Source organism: Pithys albifrons, chromosome 4 (genome assembly GCF_047495875.1).
Source record: "Pithys albifrons albifrons isolate INPA30051 chromosome 4, PitAlb_v1, whole genome shotgun sequence".
Lineage (NCBI taxonomy): Eukaryota > Metazoa > Chordata > Aves > Passeriformes > Thamnophilidae > Pithys > Pithys albifrons.
Window position 1 is genome coordinate 40214499 of NC_092461.1, and position 18280 is coordinate 40232778.

The 18280-nt window shown below is 46.0% G+C and overlaps 2 protein-coding genes across 8 annotated transcripts in view; one reads left to right on the plus strand and one right to left on the minus strand.

Moving 5' to 3' along the window:
• Positions 1-9080, minus strand: part of NTAQ1 (N-terminal glutamine amidase 1) — a 38313-nt gene extending 29233 nt beyond the window's left edge. For 4 of the 6 annotated variants that reach the window (XR_011697706.1, XM_071553888.1, XM_071553884.1 and 1 more), the window contains exons 1-5: positions 8793-9080; positions 8502-8601; positions 7778-7828; positions 5720-5868; positions 5263-5387 (exon numbers count right to left, since the gene is read on the minus strand). Coding sequence is in view for 5 of the 6 variants with exons in the window: in XM_071553888.1 (XP_071409989.1) it covers positions 5263-5387; positions 5720-5868; positions 7778-7828; positions 8502-8601; positions 8793-8866 (499 nt within the window). In the remaining variant the exon portion in view is untranslated. The other 2 variants (XM_071553883.1, XM_071553887.1) reach the window with 2 other exon arrangements.
• Positions 9081-9282: 202 nt separating this feature from the next.
• ATAD2 (ATPase family AAA domain containing 2) overlaps positions 9283-18280 on the plus strand; it is a 35411-nt gene continuing 26413 nt past the window's right edge. The window contains exons 1-3 of one of the 2 annotated variants that reach the window (XM_071553890.1): positions 9283-9617; positions 12821-12960; positions 13478-13527. In XM_071553890.1, coding sequence (XP_071409991.1) covers positions 9408-9617; positions 12821-12960; positions 13478-13527 — 400 coding nt within the window. In that variant the 5' untranslated portion in view covers positions 9283-9407. The remainder of the gene's footprint in view (positions 9618-12820; positions 12961-13477; positions 13528-18280) is intronic. The other variant, XM_071553889.1, reaches the window with a different exon arrangement.

The window sequence follows — 18280 nt, forward strand, 5'->3', positions numbered from 1 at the left end:
TCTCTTTGACCAAACACACTTTGTTACAAACACACCTCACCAATGAGACCTATCTGGTACTTTCTGGGACTCCTGAATAATTTTATTTTTGTTTAAATTAAGCCTGACCCTTTTATCCAGAGCAAGGATGAAGAAAACAGCCATGGACTATCTTATGGCATTGTTAGCCATGATACTTGTGGCTTCTGCCAACAGTAGTTAGAAAGCAACATTTCAGCCAAGCCTCAGCTTGGCTCACAGGCCTTGGACTAACTCAGCATAACGACAGCTGCTGAAGGGCTGCTGGAAGCAAAGAAGTCTGGAACAAAGCCTCCAAGACCAGTTCTGCTGATGCCTAACCTTAGGGGGACCTAAAATACTTAGAAAGTTGGGCTGGAATTTTATTCTCAAATGAGAGGAGCAGAAGATTCCCATTAAGTGCATAGGAGCTACTTCATATAAGTGCCTTCCTTTACACTTTGACTAGGAATCCTACCACCCTCTCAGAGAGGAGACACAGAAAGCAACTGCAGAGATCTGCCTGGCCTGTCTAGCTGCTTTCTTGTTTGTCAGCTGTCCTATTCATGCACTTATAAACAAAAAAAACCACAACCCAAGTAAAACCCCATGATTATTGACTACAAGGGATTTTAATAATAATAATAAAAGAACAAAAGGTCTTTATAAATCAATCCTACGAGTGTACTACCCAACACCTTGGGAGAACTGAAATTCAAACCAAAGCTTTACAGTGCTAGCGCTGCTGCGAACAGCTGTCTGTAAGCTGCATGACCACCTGTTCTGAGTAACTTGGAAATGCGCTGTGCAAGCCCTATTTTACAGGGGCTTGCAGGAAGGAGGGCTGATCACATCATGACTCATAAACCAAGCAGACTCAGTTCTTCTCATTAATTTGTGGAAAGAAGATTTAAAAGAAAACCCCAGGCCAGGCCCACTAGCCCTAGAATAATGAATCTGTGCACCAAATCACATTTTTTCTAATTTTTATTATTTGAACAAAATACTCTGTTTTCTTTCAGCAGGAGGTCACTGGCGAGCAGGTGGGAGCAGGGGAATCTGCTGCAGCTCAGGTATGTTTATTCCAGCAGAGCTGCTTTGAGGACAGGGCAGGGTGAGAAAGCACCATGCAACCAGTTAGGTCAGCCAGCTTCTCCTGGCACACATGGCAGCAGAGCAGAACAGAGGCCAGAGCAATGCCAGTAATAAACACAAGGCCTAACTCTGGGAAGTCCTAGAGCAGAGTCAGCTTCAAAAGGCTAATGCTTAGCATGTGAGTTCTGAGGAGATACTGAGGATTTTGAGGGAGGGTTTTATTTGTTGTTGTTTAATTGGTTGGACTGGGGTTGTTTGTCTTTTATAAAATGTTTTTAAAAAAATTTTGCAACCCCATGAGCCAGAAAAACACACTTTAAGATTTATTCCCTTTGAGTTGGTAGCAGGGAAGAAATGCTTCATTGGTTGTTGATAGAGATTCCTCAATTCAATTCCAAAAGGTTTTGGTAGCAGGGGTCTAGAGGGGTGGCTTCTCTGAGGAGCTGCCAGAAGCTTTCCCCATGTCCTGAAGAGCAAGGGCCAGTCAGCTCCAGGACAGACTCACTCACTGTGGCCAAGGCTGAGCCCATCAGCAATGACAATGGTGCCCCTCAGATAATGTATTTAAGAGAGAACAATAAAGCTCTTGCACGGAAGTAATTGCAGCCAGAGAGGAGAAGAGTGAGAATCTGTGTGAGAATGCTGCAGACACCAAGGTCAGTGAAGAAGGTGGAGGGGATCCTCTAGGCACCAGAGCAGAGATTCCCCTGTAGCCTGTGGCGAAGATTGTGGTGAAGCAGCTGTGCCCCTGCAGCCCATGGAGGAGCCTCACACTGGAGCAGGTGAATGTCTGAAAGGAGGCTGTGATCCAGTGGGAAGCCTGTGCTGGAGCAGGCTCCTGGCAGGGACCTGCAGACCCATGGGGAGTGGATTCCATGCTGGAGCAGGTTTCCTGGTAGTAGCTGTGACTCCGTGGGGCCCCCTGTGGGAGCAGCCTGTTCCTGAAGGACTGCACGCCTGTGGAAATGGATCCATGCTGGAGCAGTTTGTGAAGAACTGCAGCCAGTGGGATGGACTCTCATTAGAGAAGTTCATGGAAGACTGTCCCCTAAGACAGTGACTCCACACTGGAGCAGGGGAAGGACTCCTCTTCCTGAGGAGGAAGCAGGGAGGAAGCACATGTTGATGTGATGAACTGACTTAACCCCCATTCCCCATTTCCCTATGCGGAGCAGGGAGGGAGGAGGTAAAACGTTGGGAATAAAGTTAAGCCCAGGAAGGAGGGAGGGGTGGGGGGAAGGTGTTTTAAGGATCTGTTTCACTTCTCATTGTCATGCTCTGATTTTGATTGGTAATAAATTCAACTAATTTCCCCAAGTCAGGTCTGTTTTGTCCATGACAGTAATCAGTGAGTGACTGAGTGATCTCTTCACATCCTTATCTCAACTCATGAGCCTTTCATTGTATTTTCCCTGTCCAGCTGAGGACAAGAGTGATTGAGAAGCTTTGGTGGGCAACTTGGCATCCAGCCAGAATATAATTGCCATAAACATCAAAGAATACAGATGGGAAACAGAAGCAATATAAAAACCCTACAACTTCTCCAGAGCTTAGGAATTTGGCTACTCTAAATGAAAGCAAAAAAAAACCCAAACCAAATCACTCTGATATAAATGTGCCTCAGAAATAAACTGGTATTAAAACAATGTTAAGTTAATTCTGTCAGCCATTGAATTACAGTCACCTCTAACATTAAATATGTAAGCAATTTAATCTTATGCAAACACAAATCGACATGGAAAGCAGAGTACTCTATCTAAGTGAAACGGCAAGGAGAAAACAGTTATCTGAAATGGAACCTGGCATGGACATGCACATTAATACTACAGGCTCTTCTATGATAACAAAAGGTCTGCCACCCAGTTTTCCATCAAGTTAAAAATAAGGCACTTTTATGCCTGATAAAACTGTGCTGAGACATTACAGTTAAACCCAGACTCTTCACAGAGTCACAGTACTGTGCACATTGAAGCACACATCACAATAAGGTATCTCAAGTGAATACAATGGGAAGACAAATAATAAAGCTGGAGGAACTGGTAATAAATGAAAGACATCTTGAACTAGACATCCGAGACTTTAGACAACCTATTCCTACTCTAAATCAGACCTGAAATTCCCTAGTGAATGACTTTCCACCTTCAGTGGGTGCAGGGTAACAAGTTTCTTTCAGCCAATTGACCAGGACACCAGAGCAGAGCAGCAGAGAGCTGGAATAGTGTCCATGTGGAGCTCCTCAATACTAAAAAATCCCTAAACATGGACATACTAGAGAGAGCTCAGAAGAAGACCATCAGTTTTTGGGGGGAAAGGCAACATTATATGCAAAGAGAGGCTGAGAGAACTGAATCTGTTCAGTCTTAAACCAAGATGAAGGCAAGACATTAGTGCTGCCTACATCTATCTGATCAGAGAACACAAAGATGATGGAGCCAGAGCCTTCTTGGAGAAGCCTGGCAAGAAGACAAGAAGTCAAAAAAGCAAGTTGGAACATGGAAAATTTAGATTACATACTAGGATTTTTTATTTATTTTTTGTTTACCATGATTATCATCAAATATTGAAACAGACTGTCCAGAAAGGTGATGAAATCACCATCCCTGGAGGTGTTCAAGACTAGACTGGACAGGGCCCTGAGGAATCCCTGTTCTGAGTAGGTGTTGGACTAGATGACCTACAGACATCTCTTTCAGCACAGCAAGGTGCAGAGCAAAGAATTAATGCATAAGAGGAAGGAAGAGCTCTGTATTTTTCACTATTTACCAGCATCAGAGACAATCTGGAGGCTGGCTGAGACCTGTGGCTACTGCTCCTCAGTGAGGTAAAGCACAACCAAATAAGTCCAATTTAAGGGGAGAGTTACAGTTTGCAGTTATGGAGTCAAGTGCTCCAGCTACAGATAATGTATAATCTGCAGCTTTTTTGAGTCACTCTGTAACTTACTATCCAAAAGTAATTGTTTTTACTTTTTTGATTTCAGTAGAACAGTTTCACTTTCCTGGCTGCCCTCATCTATATTTCTCCCACTTTCATTAGCTCTCAGTACCCAGGAGCCTTCAGCTAACAGTGAACCACCCACCGTAGTTCAGGCATTCTGCAGTCCCTACACTACTTTTGCACAAAACTCTACTGAAGATAACGACCAAGACATGAAATTTAAGGTGCTTTGTAATCTGGGTTGTCTAGAAAACACCTGAAGCTTCATAACGAAGACTGTGCTCCTGCTCACTCACAATTCATTTCCACCCTCATGTGAAACATGAAGCTTCCTTAGAAGCCAAAGCAAAGACTGAAAGTTAACTTCCCAGCAACTTAAAACCACAATACACTTGGAACTAAACACAAACCATGTTTCTTTGACCTTGCCCTCTCTAACATAAACACATAGCAGTACTGCATTATTAACAAAGCAACAAAACCAAACTTGCAGAGGAGTAACAAGAAAACTCTTTCAAAGCAAAACTTCACCACACTTCCTTTGGAATAAAATGAGAGACCAAACAAACACATGGCAAATGTTAGCAAGCTTGATACACACAGGATTAGAATAAGCTGAAGTGTTGTGTGATAAGAATGGTTTAAGCAGCTCTTTGGAATAGATGGCAAGTCTTTACCCCTCTCTCTACCTGGCCCAGAGGCCATTAACTAGAGGCTTAAGGAAAAACTTGCCAGCTTGCCAGTGTGCCTTCAAGCATTCTCAAGTCCATTCAACTGGTAGAGAAATCTCAAACATCTCATGCAGGCAAACTCATCACACTGAGCAGAGCCTGAAAACTTCCTCCTGCAAGCATAGTCTGCTCTGCCAGAATGGGACCTGTAAGCTACAGTGGGGTATAATCAGTGTGCTAAATATTCACTTTGTGACCTCTAAGCAAGTTATTTGACCTCTTTGCTTCAGTTCCCTGCTGTAATGACAGAACAGTGTTATTTACTTCTCACTTTCTGCTTTTATGAAGATTAGTAATTAATGTTTGATATCAGTATGCCAGGAGGCATGTTAGACTATGTGTTCAGAAAAGGGAGAGCCATGTGCTTCTTAGCCCTACTTTTTCCCACACCAAATAATAAGCTAGCTGGACAAATGTTATGGCAGTATATTTATTTCTGGTGTGCATCCTGGACTATGCCATTCAACACTGTAAGCAGGAAGAAGGAGTTCTGGGAACTTACCTGCAGTTTCAATGCAAGGATATGGAGGAGGAGGTTTCTGCCATTTCCCATTTGCATCTTTCATATGAGATCTGTCTGAAGCAAAAACCTTCAAGTACAAATCCGCTCGAATCATTCTGATTTTTCTAAATAAAAGGCAAAATTGTATCAAAAGATGCATGCATACAATACTGCATTAGTCACTCAGAACAAGAGTGCTTTTCTCTCATTAAGGAGCATAAATTTCATTTAATACACAAATCAGCACTCAGTACTAAGCAGTTAACAAGAAAAGGAAAGGAAAAGGAAAGAAAAGGGCTTTTGATGACTAAGGTAAAGAGCTTTAGAAAAATAATACAGTGCATTTATTTTACTGGAGTATAGCAAAAAACCCTCTGCCACTGCAGATACACGAAGAGAACTTCATCTTTGATTTCACAAAATAACACTCATAAGTCTTTATATTTTACGTCATCACCTGTGAAATTCTGGACGAAGGTTATCATCCAGCCTAAAGGCCTCCACACTGTACACATCAAAAGGACAAGGAAACGGCAACACTGTGTCAAGATCATAAATGAAGTTCTGCTCTCTGCTGGAAACATGAAGTAGAATAACATGGTAGTCCTGGGAAGAAGGGTAATTGTCATTAGTTAAACAGAAATTAATGAGAAACTACAAAAGAGAGTGGGGAAAAAAGTGTTTCCTAAAAGCAGTTCAGATCCATTTTTTAAAGCTGCTTTCCGTCCTTGAATACTAAGCATACTAAGCCTGTAACATTTCTGGAAGCAGGAGAGAGACTTCCTAACTCCTGTCTTGCCCACTGTGCTTTTCCAGACACCTTGGTAATTTTTCTGTTTCTTTGCAGCCTCCTGTGATTTAAGCTGAGACAACTAAAGTGTAGACTACTCCTAAAATACAGCAAATCTCTTTAGTGTTCCACAACAAAACACAGAAGTTGAATGGGATAAGCATTCTTGCCTTAGACCCAGTCCTAAATCAAAGCTCACAGTAAGATACGATGATAGCTTAACATCAAAATTATCTAGTGATTTCTTCTAATAGGAGATTTTGTACCTGGTGCAGTATCATGGTCTGTGAATTTGAGTGCCGGGTGTTCAGCTGCCAGAAGCACCTGAAAACCAAGCATGCTACTGAAAAACCAGCAAACAGCTCAGACCAAGAAGACTGTAGGAATAAGACAGATTCCTGTAGCAGCTCTTGAAGCAGGGAGAACACACCTATGGGTACTATATCACACTTTTTCAAGGCAACTGTTTTGTCTTGACACTTGGGTTCTGAGGTGAGGTTTTATTCCTTAACTTGAAAGAAATATAGGTGTGGTGGAGGTTTGGGGACACTGCAGTTACTTGTCAGGTGTCAGGTATGCACAGTGATGGTTTCCAAATTAAATTGAAGGCAACTGTCAACAGCTTACTGAAGTTTATATTGAATCCATCCAGGGTTTCTAACACTGTCTTTTGACACTTTCAGTACTAAAACCACAAAGGGATTTGTGTACTTACAAGCTGTACGCATCCTACATTCCACTGAAACAAAGTTAAAACACCTTTCAACCATTAATATTTATGAGAAATCCACATTCTGCCATGGCCTTTCCCGACTCTCTTATTCCTTTTTAGGTCATCTCTGTAACATTTAGATCTCTTTTTAAACTAATCCTTTTTTTTGTACTGTAAAGAGACCAATATTTTGGGGGAGAATGAATGATTCAGAAATCAGAGAACTTCAGAAGTTTGCAGATTATTTCACAGAATTCCAGAAACAGAAATTGCCACAATAAAGCTTGTTCAGTGCCAGATAACTGAAAGGATTCTGCAGTGATACCAAGGCATTCTGCAGCAGCAATAACTGAACTACATCAATTGATCAAATGACACTCCAAAGCCACCATTTATGGGTCAGTTTAATTGCTGACACCTGAATACATGTATTGCTTATATTTTACTGTCATGTGGCAGACCTACATAAATATTTTAAACCACCTACTTCTTACAAGTACAGTCATCTACTCATAATTCTACAACGCTGGTAGCCTCAATACCCAGATAATAAATTTTCACTAACTTCTTATGTATTCTTACCAATATTAAGGCTTGTCACTGTGGACTTTACTGACTGTCCTGCTATTAATTTACAATGGATGGTAGAAAGGAGCACCTGATTTAGGCTATTTATAAATATTTTGTAAAAGAATAATAAATATTAATACAAAACTATACATTAGTTGAGGTTGAAAGGGCCTTCAGGATGTCATCTGGACCTGTTGCTCAAGCAGGCACACCTAGAGCCAGCTGCCCAGGGCTGTGTCCAAACAGCTTCTAACTATCTCCAAGGATGGAGACTCCATAATCTCCCTGGGCAACCTGCTCCAGTGCTCCATCACCCTCACAGCAAAAAAGTTCTTTTATGTTCAGGTGGAGCAGTTTGTTACAGTAAAGATGCCCATGTCTGATCCTGCATCTGTCAACTACAGAGGCACACAAAATCACTGAGGGAGAAATGAATGCCTTACCCAGACAACAGGCTCATCTCCATGTCCAGATTTCTGTTTCCAGAGTGGAATCTGAAAGTTGTAAGTGAATCTGAAGTTAATAAAGTCTTTCAGATTAATTTCAGGTAAATTGGTTAGTTCTTTGCTAACTTATGAACTTCCTCACTTTACATCTGTGCTGTAGTCAGAAAGTTTTCCCCAGTTTCTCTCTCAGGAGCATGAAGTTGGAGATACTATTCTGGGCCACACTAGAATAGGCTGTCCAGAGAAATGGTGGAATCACCATCCTTGGAAGCATCCAAAAGACATTTGAATGTGGCCCTTGGGGATATGGTTTTGTGGGGAACACTGATGTGCTGGGTTAACAGTTGGATTTGATGATCTTAGAGGTCTTCCCCAACCTTATGGTTATTAATGGCTCTATGATTCCACAAAGATAATCGTTCTCCTAAACTGACAGATTACAGGGAAGAATTACCCCACAGCTCACAGGGACACCACACCTCTTTCCCACTGTTCTGAATGCAGTGGATAATTAAAAGATCTCATGTGGTGTGGTTGGCACAGCTCTGAGCCAAAGTGAACTACAAGATGGACTGTTTCACTTACAGGTTGGGCTAAAGGCTCACTCACCTACACTGAGCTGTGGTTGAAATCGCTGGGGCCATGTCTCCCCTACACTGCGCTGCGGTCTGAAGGCCCGAGCCTCTCCACAGCTGACTCTGATCACATCCCATTGACTCACCATCCTCCTATCATTGGATATGAAAACAGCATAAAATTCTTCTAAAGGGTACCGATCCTGACTCCTGATGTAGTCACAAAGCTTCCACACATTTTCTTCACTGCAAAACACAAAATCCAGTTGGTTTTGGTTTTTTCCCCTCCCAACATCATTTCTGGTGCCAGGCAGCGAGCCAAGAGCCCGGCAGCGGAGCCGAGAGCCCGGCAGAGCCCGGTAGCAGAGCCGCGCCATTCCCGGCGACAGCCGCGGCTGCCCCAGCGCTCGCGGGGGGCCCGTGCCCGTCCCCCTTACCAGTAACAGCCGGTGTAGGTGCAGGCGGGGCGCGGCGGCACCGCCGCCTCGTAGGCGGCCGCGGGCCTCGCCATGGCCGGTGCGAGCAGCTGGGCCCGGCGGGGGCAACGTTTACACTGCCTCTGAGGTGTCCGCCGCCCGCCCTGGGCCCGGCGGGGCAGCCTCTACGGCGCCTGTGAGGGACCCGCCGCCCTCTCTGGGCCCGGCGGGGGCAGACTCTACCGCGCCTCTGAAAGATCCGCCGCCACCCCGGCTCGGAGCAGGGGGTGCGCGGGCCGGCCGGGGCGAGGGGCGGGCCGGGTGGGAGCGGGGGGCGGGCCCGGTCGGAGCGGGGGCGGGCCGGTCGGAGCGGGGGGCGGGCTCGGTCGGAGCGGGGGGCGGGCCCGGTCGGAGCGGGGGGCGGGCTCGAGGCCCTCGGGCGGGACGGGGCGGGGCCTCCGCGCTGAGGCCGTTTCGGCGCCAACCGTGTTCTTCCGCCGCGCGCGCGGGAGCAGCAGCCGGAGCTGGGGGGGGGAGGAGGGAGAGGGGCGCGGGATCCGCAGGGAGGGATCCGCAGGGATTCGGAGGAGCGCAGAGGCTCAGCCCGTCGAGGGTCTGCCCCGTGTCCCCCAGACCATGGTGGTCCTGCGGAGCAGCGTCGCCCGCCCGCCCCGCGTGGCCGCTCGCGACAGCCGCTGCCGCCGGCCCCCCTTCGACCTGCTGGATTCCAGTTCCGACTTCATCTCCCTGGAAGCCCCCGCGCTCAGCAGCAGCCGCCGCATCTGGACGCGCTCCGGGTCCGCCAGGGCCGCGAGATCCAGCGGAGCCAGGAGAGCCGAGGAGGCCGTGAGTGCGGGGCGGGGGCGGCCCGGCCCGGCCCGGCCCGGCGGGCAGCGCTGCGGGCCCGGGGGCGGCGGGGGAGCCGGTGCCGGCCCGGAGGAGCTGCGAAAGCGCCGGGGAGCGCTGCCCGTGGGGGAAAGAAAAGGGAGGAAAGACGAGTGTTTGGGGTGAGCGGCCCAGTGTGTGGAGGAGCAGCCGGGCCGTCCTGGGCCGCCCCGCGGCCGGAGAGGCTCGGCCTGGGAGCTGGGCCCTGGGGATGCACACCTGCACCGCCTCAGGTTTGCTGTGCTGTGTGTGTCCTTCCCCATCCCCGTTTGTTTTGGTTCAGTTCCTTATCTTGTAAAAGTTGTCTTAAAAAGATCTTAAGATAGACCTGTTTGCTGGGGTTGGGGTAATACATTAGCTCATAGAGCCCTCTCTGTTTAGATGACAAAAACGTATCAAAACCAGGGCTCGACACGAAATACAGCGTTACCTCTTAAGTGCTTTCCAGCTGGCCTTAAGGGTCTGTAAAATACTTCTCAGTCAAATGTATCTAGGTAGTTCTTTGGACTCTCTAAAAACAAAACCTCTAGAACTCGGTTCTCGTTTGTACCTAATTAAATTGCATAACCTAAACGAGTGAAAATGTTCCCTTAAGCATTCTTTGTATCCTAAATAGACAACTTGCATTATTGTAAGGGATGCCAAGTGAACTGTGCTCTGCCTCTTTTGTTGTGACTTTAATAACTGAATCATTTCAGAAGTTCATTGTTTTTAACGTAGCCTTGAAAAGCTAAAACTGCTCTTTCCAAGTCAGGCTCTTCTCTGCAGGCTGTCCTGCATTTCTGTGTTAAATAAAGGCAGACCACATCCAACTTGGATGTTTAGGAGTTTCAGTTGTATGGATTAATTTTATATTTTTTCCATTATTTTCAAGACTGCTGAAATAAGAAGAAAGAAATCTATGGGATGGCAAGGGTTTTTTTCTCCCTTGCAAAGAGACATGGAACCTTCTTAAAGATCACTGCTTTGTTTTTGCAGTCTCCATATGCTTGTCAGGGGCTGCCTCCAGCTGCCCTTTGCACAGAGGTGAAGGTTATGCAGCCTTAGGCAGATAGCACAGCGGGCATGAGTTCTCATTGTGGAGAACAGGAACGAGAAAGCTAAATGTAAACCTATCCCTGAAACCAAAGCAGAGTTGTCAAGAAACTGGTTGTAAGGGTCTTTTGTTTGGTTTCTTTTTTCCCCTTTTTTGCTTTTTGTTGACTTTTGCCATGCTTTGAGACTTCGAGTCATTACCTCATTTGTAGGATGCAGGGCTCTGCTGAAGATTTTAACTGCAGAGATAATGTAGAAGTGCCCATCTGACAGAGATCATGATGCTGGTGCTGGCTGCATGTTTAAGTCCTAATGCCTCTTTCCTGTCTTGTTGATGTGTGAGGACTTGCTGCTGGCAGCTTTTGCAGTTTTTTCTGATATCAGCATGTGGTTTATCTTTAGTTATACAGTCATTTCATCCATAGACAGTAATGAACATACTTTTCTGCAGTAAAAGTTAAATCAATATCTGATGGGTTCGTCCTGTTCCAAATTTCTAGTCTCAGTGAGTTTAATGAGTTAGTTTCCCTGTGCCTGCTGTCCCTTTGGAAACTGCATCTCCAGGTCTGTAACCTTGGTGTAGTTGACTGAGGGGAATAAATTTGTTGTCTGTGACCTGTATTTGAGGTCAGTGTGCCCCTGGGTTCCCTTTTTGTCTTGGCATCCTGGCTTGTATTGAAAATTATGTGGCCAGCAGGGCCAGGGCAGTGATTGCTCCCCTGTACTTGGCACTGGTGAGGCAACACCTTAAATGCTGTGTCCAGTTCTGGCCCTTTACAACAAGAAAGACAGTTGAGGTGCTGGAATGTATCCAGAGAAAAGCAACTGAGCTGGTGAAGGGTTTAGATAGTAAGTCATATGAAGAACAGCTGAGGGAGCCGTGGTTGTTTATTCTGGAGAATAGGAGGCTCAGGGGAGACCTTATCACACCTGAAAGGAGATTGTAGGGGGTCAGTCTCTTCTCCCAGGCAACTAACGACAGGACAAGAGAATATTGCCTCCAGATGCACCAGGGGAGGTTCAGGTTGGGCATCAGAAAAAAAAATTTTCACAGAAAGGATGGTTAAGCCTTGGAAAAGGCTGCCCAGGGAAGAGGTGGAGTCACTATCCTTGGGTTGAAAGTGGAAAAAACCCCTCCCATGGTCATCACAGCTTTTCTCACATGGTAGAAGTCAATAGTATCATCCTCCTTGTGGAAACACCAAGGTAAACATGATCAACAGCCATGAAGAAGTGTATCTTCAGTTCCCTTAGGTTTTCTGTTGATAAACGCCATCCTCCTGAAGGAATTTTTTTATGTCCCATTGAATGCCATTATAAATGGAACAGAGATAGGAGAAAAACTATTCCAGGACAAGGCATTTTTCTGTTGCATTAGAGATACAGAAATTTGGCAGAAAATGAACCCCCTGCATTCCAGCTGGTCCTCAGAGATCAGAGGAGCTGGGTGCAGTTGAGTCTAATTTCTGACTGTAGCCAATGCAGCACTATCAGCCTGGCCAAGTTCAGTAGGAACTTACACAATCCAGGCTGGTAAATAGCGTGGTTTGCTGAAGCAAGGGAAGAGCAGATTCCTAACTGCTGGTGGTAAATGCACCAACTACAGAGTGTTAATATGTGCTACTACAGAGGAATAGTGACACATTTATTAGCAATATATCTGTCTAGATATATATTCCTGGGTTGGATCCAACACAGTTGGGAGCACAAAGCTCGCCTAAAGACGTCTCTTCAGGGAAGAGAAGAAACACAGTCCGACAGGTGATCCAAAGCAAGCAGAGGGGGTTCCCTCTCTCTATGTTTTGGGTTTTTTACTCCAAACCCTTCCTTCTTTTATAGTACAATTTTTGGCCCTTCCTAAAACAGTGGGGAAATTGCATGTTGTACGTGAGCTTTTGGTGACTATGGTCACTGAACCAAGTTTGAAATCAAAGGTTTGTTTGGGTTTTTTTCTTTGAAATATAGTGTGAGGGTTTTTTCCTGAGAGGTATTTCTTAGTGTAGAGTGGTTCGAAGCTTACCTACAGTTAATTGCATCACTCTTTTGGATCAGGAGTGTAACAGACTAAACTTGCCCAAATGAGGAAATATATGTGGTTCAGATAAATATGTTCTTTCTTCTTTTTCTAGGAATATTCCTCTGGCAACATTGAATGTTTCAATGGACACTGTTTAAGATCGATGAGAAAAAACATGCCGCCCTGTTCAGACTCCAGCTTTGACAAAAGCATGGAAATACTAAGTGAAAATGTCAATCGACACTTTTCAAGGTATTGTATTTCTAGGTGTTCAGTCTCTGTTCGATTAATACAAGGAAAAGTGAAAGCATGCACAGTGAGTCATGTCAAGATGAATCTACAGCTGAAAATCCACAGGAGAATATGAGTATGTTCATGTCAGTGCCAGTGTCTTAGAACTAGAATCACTCTTCTTAGTAGAAGTTTTCTCCTTGTGTAAAAAGACTGTGTCTCTGCCCAGGTCCTTTGAGATTTGTCCTCCACATTGTTTACTGAGATATTACTTGCCCATTGAGATGTCAAGACAAGAAAATTAGGAAATGTCTGCCCTTAGAGAACTGTGTGCATATGGTACACAGCAGACTCGGGATCTGAATCCTCCCTGAGGTCCACAGGCTTTTCTTGGCCTTTTCTTGGTTTTGTAGCACCAGATTATAAACCTGGAGAAGTTCCCCAATGCCAAGGGGAGACTGTACAATGCCATGTGATGTAATACTGCTGTACAATACTTGTAATACAAGAATTCTGTTCTCCTTTTCTCATAATGTAGGCAATTGGCAAAGCCAAAATCAGGCCCCAAAAAGGAAGACTATAAAGAAGGTAAGTAGTGATAACTCCTTAGGATTCCTTTTTAGCATGATTTTTGAGGAGGTTTGCATTTGGTCATTCTGTCCGTTTAACTTGGCCTCAAAAACTTCTGAACTCATCAGCCAAAATCTGCTGTAGTTGTGAAAAAAGATATCTCAGAGATGGGAATTTCCACTGAGTTGTATCAAAAGAGGTAGGTGAAAATAGGAAGAAATGTTATTAATTTCTTTCAGGCTTGAGAAGAATGCAGTGTGAATTCCTGAATTTTTAGGCTCTAGAGAATTTGTTCGTTAAGCTCAGGTTTCTTTGTGACATGGATTTTTTTGAGTCTGCTGAACATAGATTAACGGTATTCAGTCTTGCAAATAGGAGGGAATATTGCAGTATTGTAATGCAGGTGAGTTAAAAATAATTCACTTGTGAGATTCACAACCACACTGGTGTGGGGAAAGCATCCCTGAAGCTGAGCATTTTACCTTGGAGTGAATTGGTGCGCTGAGTACTCGGGTGGCAATATCTTGCCATATATCGGCAGCCCAGATGGGTTTCCCTCTGCGTTTCCAATTGGTTTTCTTCCATCGGTCTAACCATCCCCAGAGAGCATTGGCCACCATCCATGAGTCGGTGTAGAGGTAAAGCTTTGGCCATTTCTCTCGTTCAGCAATGTCCAGGGCCAACTGCACGGCTTTAAGCTCTGCAAACTGACTCGACCCACCTTCTCCTTCAGTAGCTTCTGCAACTTGTGTGGGACTCCATACAGCTGCTTTCCATTTGCGATTAGTCCCTACAATGCGACAGGAGCCATCGGTGAAGAGGGCGTAGCGTATTTCCTCTTTTGGCAATTGATTGTATGGTGGAGCTTCTTCCGCACGTGTCACCTGCTCTTCCTCTTCATCTGCTAGACCAAAATTTTCACCTTCAGGCCAGTTTGTGATGATTTCCAGGATCCCAGGGCGATTTGATTTTCCTATACGGGCGCGCTGCGTAATCAGGGCAATCCACTTGCTCCAGGTAGCATCAGTGGCGTGATGTGTAGAGGCAGCCTGTCCTGACAACATCCACTTCAGCACTGGTAGTCGAGGTGCCAGAAAGAGCTGTGCTTCTGTGCCAATCACCTCTGAGGCGGCTTGAACTCCTTCATAGGCGGCTAGGATCTCTTTCTCTGTGGGGGTATAGTTGGCTTCAGATCCTCTGTAGCCTCGGCTCCAGAATCCAAGTGGTCGGCCTCGAGTCTCACCAGGCACCTTCTGCCAAAGGCTCCAAGACAGGCCATTATTCCCGGCGGCGGAGTAGAGCATGTTCTGTATGTCTGGTCCTGTCCTGACTGGTCCAAGGGCTACAGCCTGAGCAATCTCATGCTTGATCTGGTCAAAGGCTTGTTGCTGCTCAGGGCCCCAGTGGAAATCATTCTTCTTACGGGTTACCAAGTAGAGAGGGCTTACGATCTGACTGTATGCTGGGATATGCATCCTCCAGAACCCTATGGCACCCAGGAAGGCTTGTGTTTCCTTTTTGCTGGTAGGTGGAGACATTGCTGTGATCTTATTGATGACTTCTGTTGGAATCTGACGGCGTCCATCCTGCCACTTCACTCCCAGGAACTGGATCTCTTGGGCTGGTCCCTTAACCTTACTCCGTTTGATGGCAAAGCCAGCTCCCAAAAGGATCTGGATGATTTTCTCTCCTTTCTGAAAAACCTCTTCTGCTGTGTCCCCCCACACAATGATGTCATCAATGTATTGCAGGTGTTCTGGAGCCTCACCCTTCTCCAGTGCAGTCTGGATCAGTCCATGACAGATGGTGGGACTGTGTTTCCACCCCTGAGGTAGTCGGTTCCAGGTGTACTGCACGCCCCTCCAGGTAAAAGCAAACTGTGGCCTGCACTCTGGTGCCAGAGGAATGGAGAAGAACGCATTAGCAATGTCAATAGTGGCATACCACTTTGCTGCCCTGGACTCCAGTTCATACTGGAGCTCCAGCATGTCCGGCACAGCGGCACTCAGCGGTGGGGTAACTTCATTCAAGCCACGATAGTCCACAGTCAATCTCCATTCTCCATCAGACTTATGCACAGGCCAGATGGGGCTGTTGAAGGGTGAGTGGGTTTTGCTGACCACCCCTTGGCTCTCCAGTTCACGGATCATCTTATGGATGGGGATCACAGCATCACGGTTCGTTCGGTATTGCCGACGGTGCACTGTCGTGGTGGCAATTGGCACTTGCTGTTCCTCAACCTTCAACAGTCCAACAGCAGAAGGACTTTCTGAGAGACCTGGCAATGAGTTCAATTGTTCAATCCCTTCTGTCTGTACAGTGGCTATTCCAAAAGCCCATCTATGCCCCTTTGGGTCCTTAAAATATCCATTCCTGAGGTAGTCAATGCCCAGGATACATGGGGCGGCTGGACCAGTCACAATGGGGTGTTTCTGCCAATCTCTCCCTGTCAAGCTCACTTCAGCTTCTAGCACAGTCAACTCTTGAGATCCCCCTGTCACCCCAGAAATAGAAATAGTTTCTGAGCCCACATGTCCTGATGGCATTAATGTGCATTGAGCGCCAGTATCAACCAAAGCCTTATACTTTTGTGGGTCTGATGTACCAGGCCATCGAATCCACACAGTCCAATAGACACGGTTGTCCCGTGCCTCTACCTGGCTAGAGGCAGGGCCCCTCTAACACTGATCCTGGTCATAGCGGTCAGAACCTTTTCTCGATGAGTACACCTGGGAGGTGCCCTCCTGTGGGTCAGATTCTTGCCCGTGGGAAACTGGGACTGCACTTACTCTCACTGACCTTCTTCCATTCTCCTTCAGTTCTTGTACTCGGGCTGCAAGGGCACGGGTGGGTTTCCCATCCCACCGTCCCATGTCTTCTCCATGTTTGGCCAGGAAGTACCACATCTCAGTTCGTGAGGTCTGTCCACTTCCTCTGGCTGGGGGGCGTCTGGCTCTGACTTCAGAGGTTCTCATTCTCACTGGTGCCACTTGGAGACTTTCCCTAATTTCCTCTCTGATCGCTTTTACCTCTGCAGGCAGCGTCTTGAGACTCTCAACCAATGTCTCTACAGCAGAAATACGGGCCTGCATTGGGCTGTGGGTCATGCCTTCATATATCCGGAGCTTATTTGCTACAGCGCCCACTGTTTCTTGGTTCTCTTCCCTATACATGGATGCCAGGAAATCGGTGTATTCAGCTGGCCCTGAGTGTGAAAGGTTCCACCACATATGTGGTGTGCATCTGACCTTGTCAGGGTCATTATTGGCTTGCCCACCTCTTCCAAAAAGCACGTCCATCATTGCCATCTTCCTCAGACGTAAAATTCCTTCTTCCATCGTCTTCCAAGTCTTCCTAATATGATGTTCCTGCAGGATTTCTCTATAAACAAACTTCTCTCTTACACTCGTTAGAAGTCGTGCCCAGAGTGAAAGGGGCTTTGATTCCCTCACAAACACCTGTTCAATAGCCACATCCTGGGCCAGAGCCCCCAAAAACCTGGCTTCAGCACCATCCAGTTGTAAGGTTTCACCCATAAGGTCCCAAACTCGGATCAACCAAGTCAGGATGGGCTCACCCGGGTGTCGAGCAATGTCTTTCCGCAAATTACGGAGATTATCAAATGACAATGACTCAGTGATGATCTCAGGCTCTGGGTCTGCTTGCTGTGGAGGTGCAGCAGCCCCCTCATCGTCCGCTGGATGGTCTAATTTGGTCTTATATTTCCTTTTCTGAATAGGGGCAACTTCCATAGGCTTGGCCTGTCCTACTGGTTTAGCCTCATCCTTTTCTCCCTTCACTGTGGCATCAGGGGTTTTATTCTCTCGCTTTTCCCCCTTCACTGGGCTAGGTTTCTGAATGCATTCTGGAAAAACCCTGGCCCTACCTTCAAACATTCTGTAAGCCGCAGGGATACAACCTTGCAGAAAAACCATAAAGAGCAAGATATCTCTGGCATCCAGGGAGAATTTAAACATCTCAAAAGCTGTTGTAGCAGACTTGAATGGGGAATGGACAAAGGGTTGAGAGAAGAGATTCCCCTTTGTTCCTTCCCAAGGGTCCGTACTATTATCACTGAATCCCCAGAGGTAGCAGCTTAGGTTGCGGCAGGAAAACAGCCTGGAGAACACCACCCACATGACATCCAAAGGCATCGAATTCATGGCACCATAAATCCAGAGTAAGAACTCAATAATAATTGCGGCTATTTGAGTTTTGCTCATTGATTTGTTGATAAGACTTAAACCTGCCGCTCCTTTTGGCATGAATTTGTACCAACAAAAAGCCAATATATTATACAGGATGGTCCTGATGAACCCTAAGCTCAAGACCCACATGGTGCCACAAAATAGCAGTTATCCTTCTTTGTTTACAAGCCCCACGTTGGGCGCCAAGAAATGTCTCGGTTTGAGGCGAAAAAACCAAAATGTTTTACCCACAAGCAGGGGAGGGGCCTCCTCCACAATAATCACACCACTCTTTATCAAATTTAAGAAAAGGAATTTTAATACAAGAAGGATAACTGCTATATATATATATATATATATATATATATATATATATATGTAAACAGACTAGTACAACCCACTTCCCCAACACCACAAGAGAGGAAAAAAAAAAAAACAAACCAAAAGAAACAAAACAACAACAAAACCCAGCAGGTTTTTTTCTCCGGGAGAAAAGGTTATACTTAAGTGTCCTTGTCACAGCCCGCTGGCTGCAGAGTGAGTTTCAGTCCCTCTCCAGCGAAACAGACGAGCAGTGGGCTTTC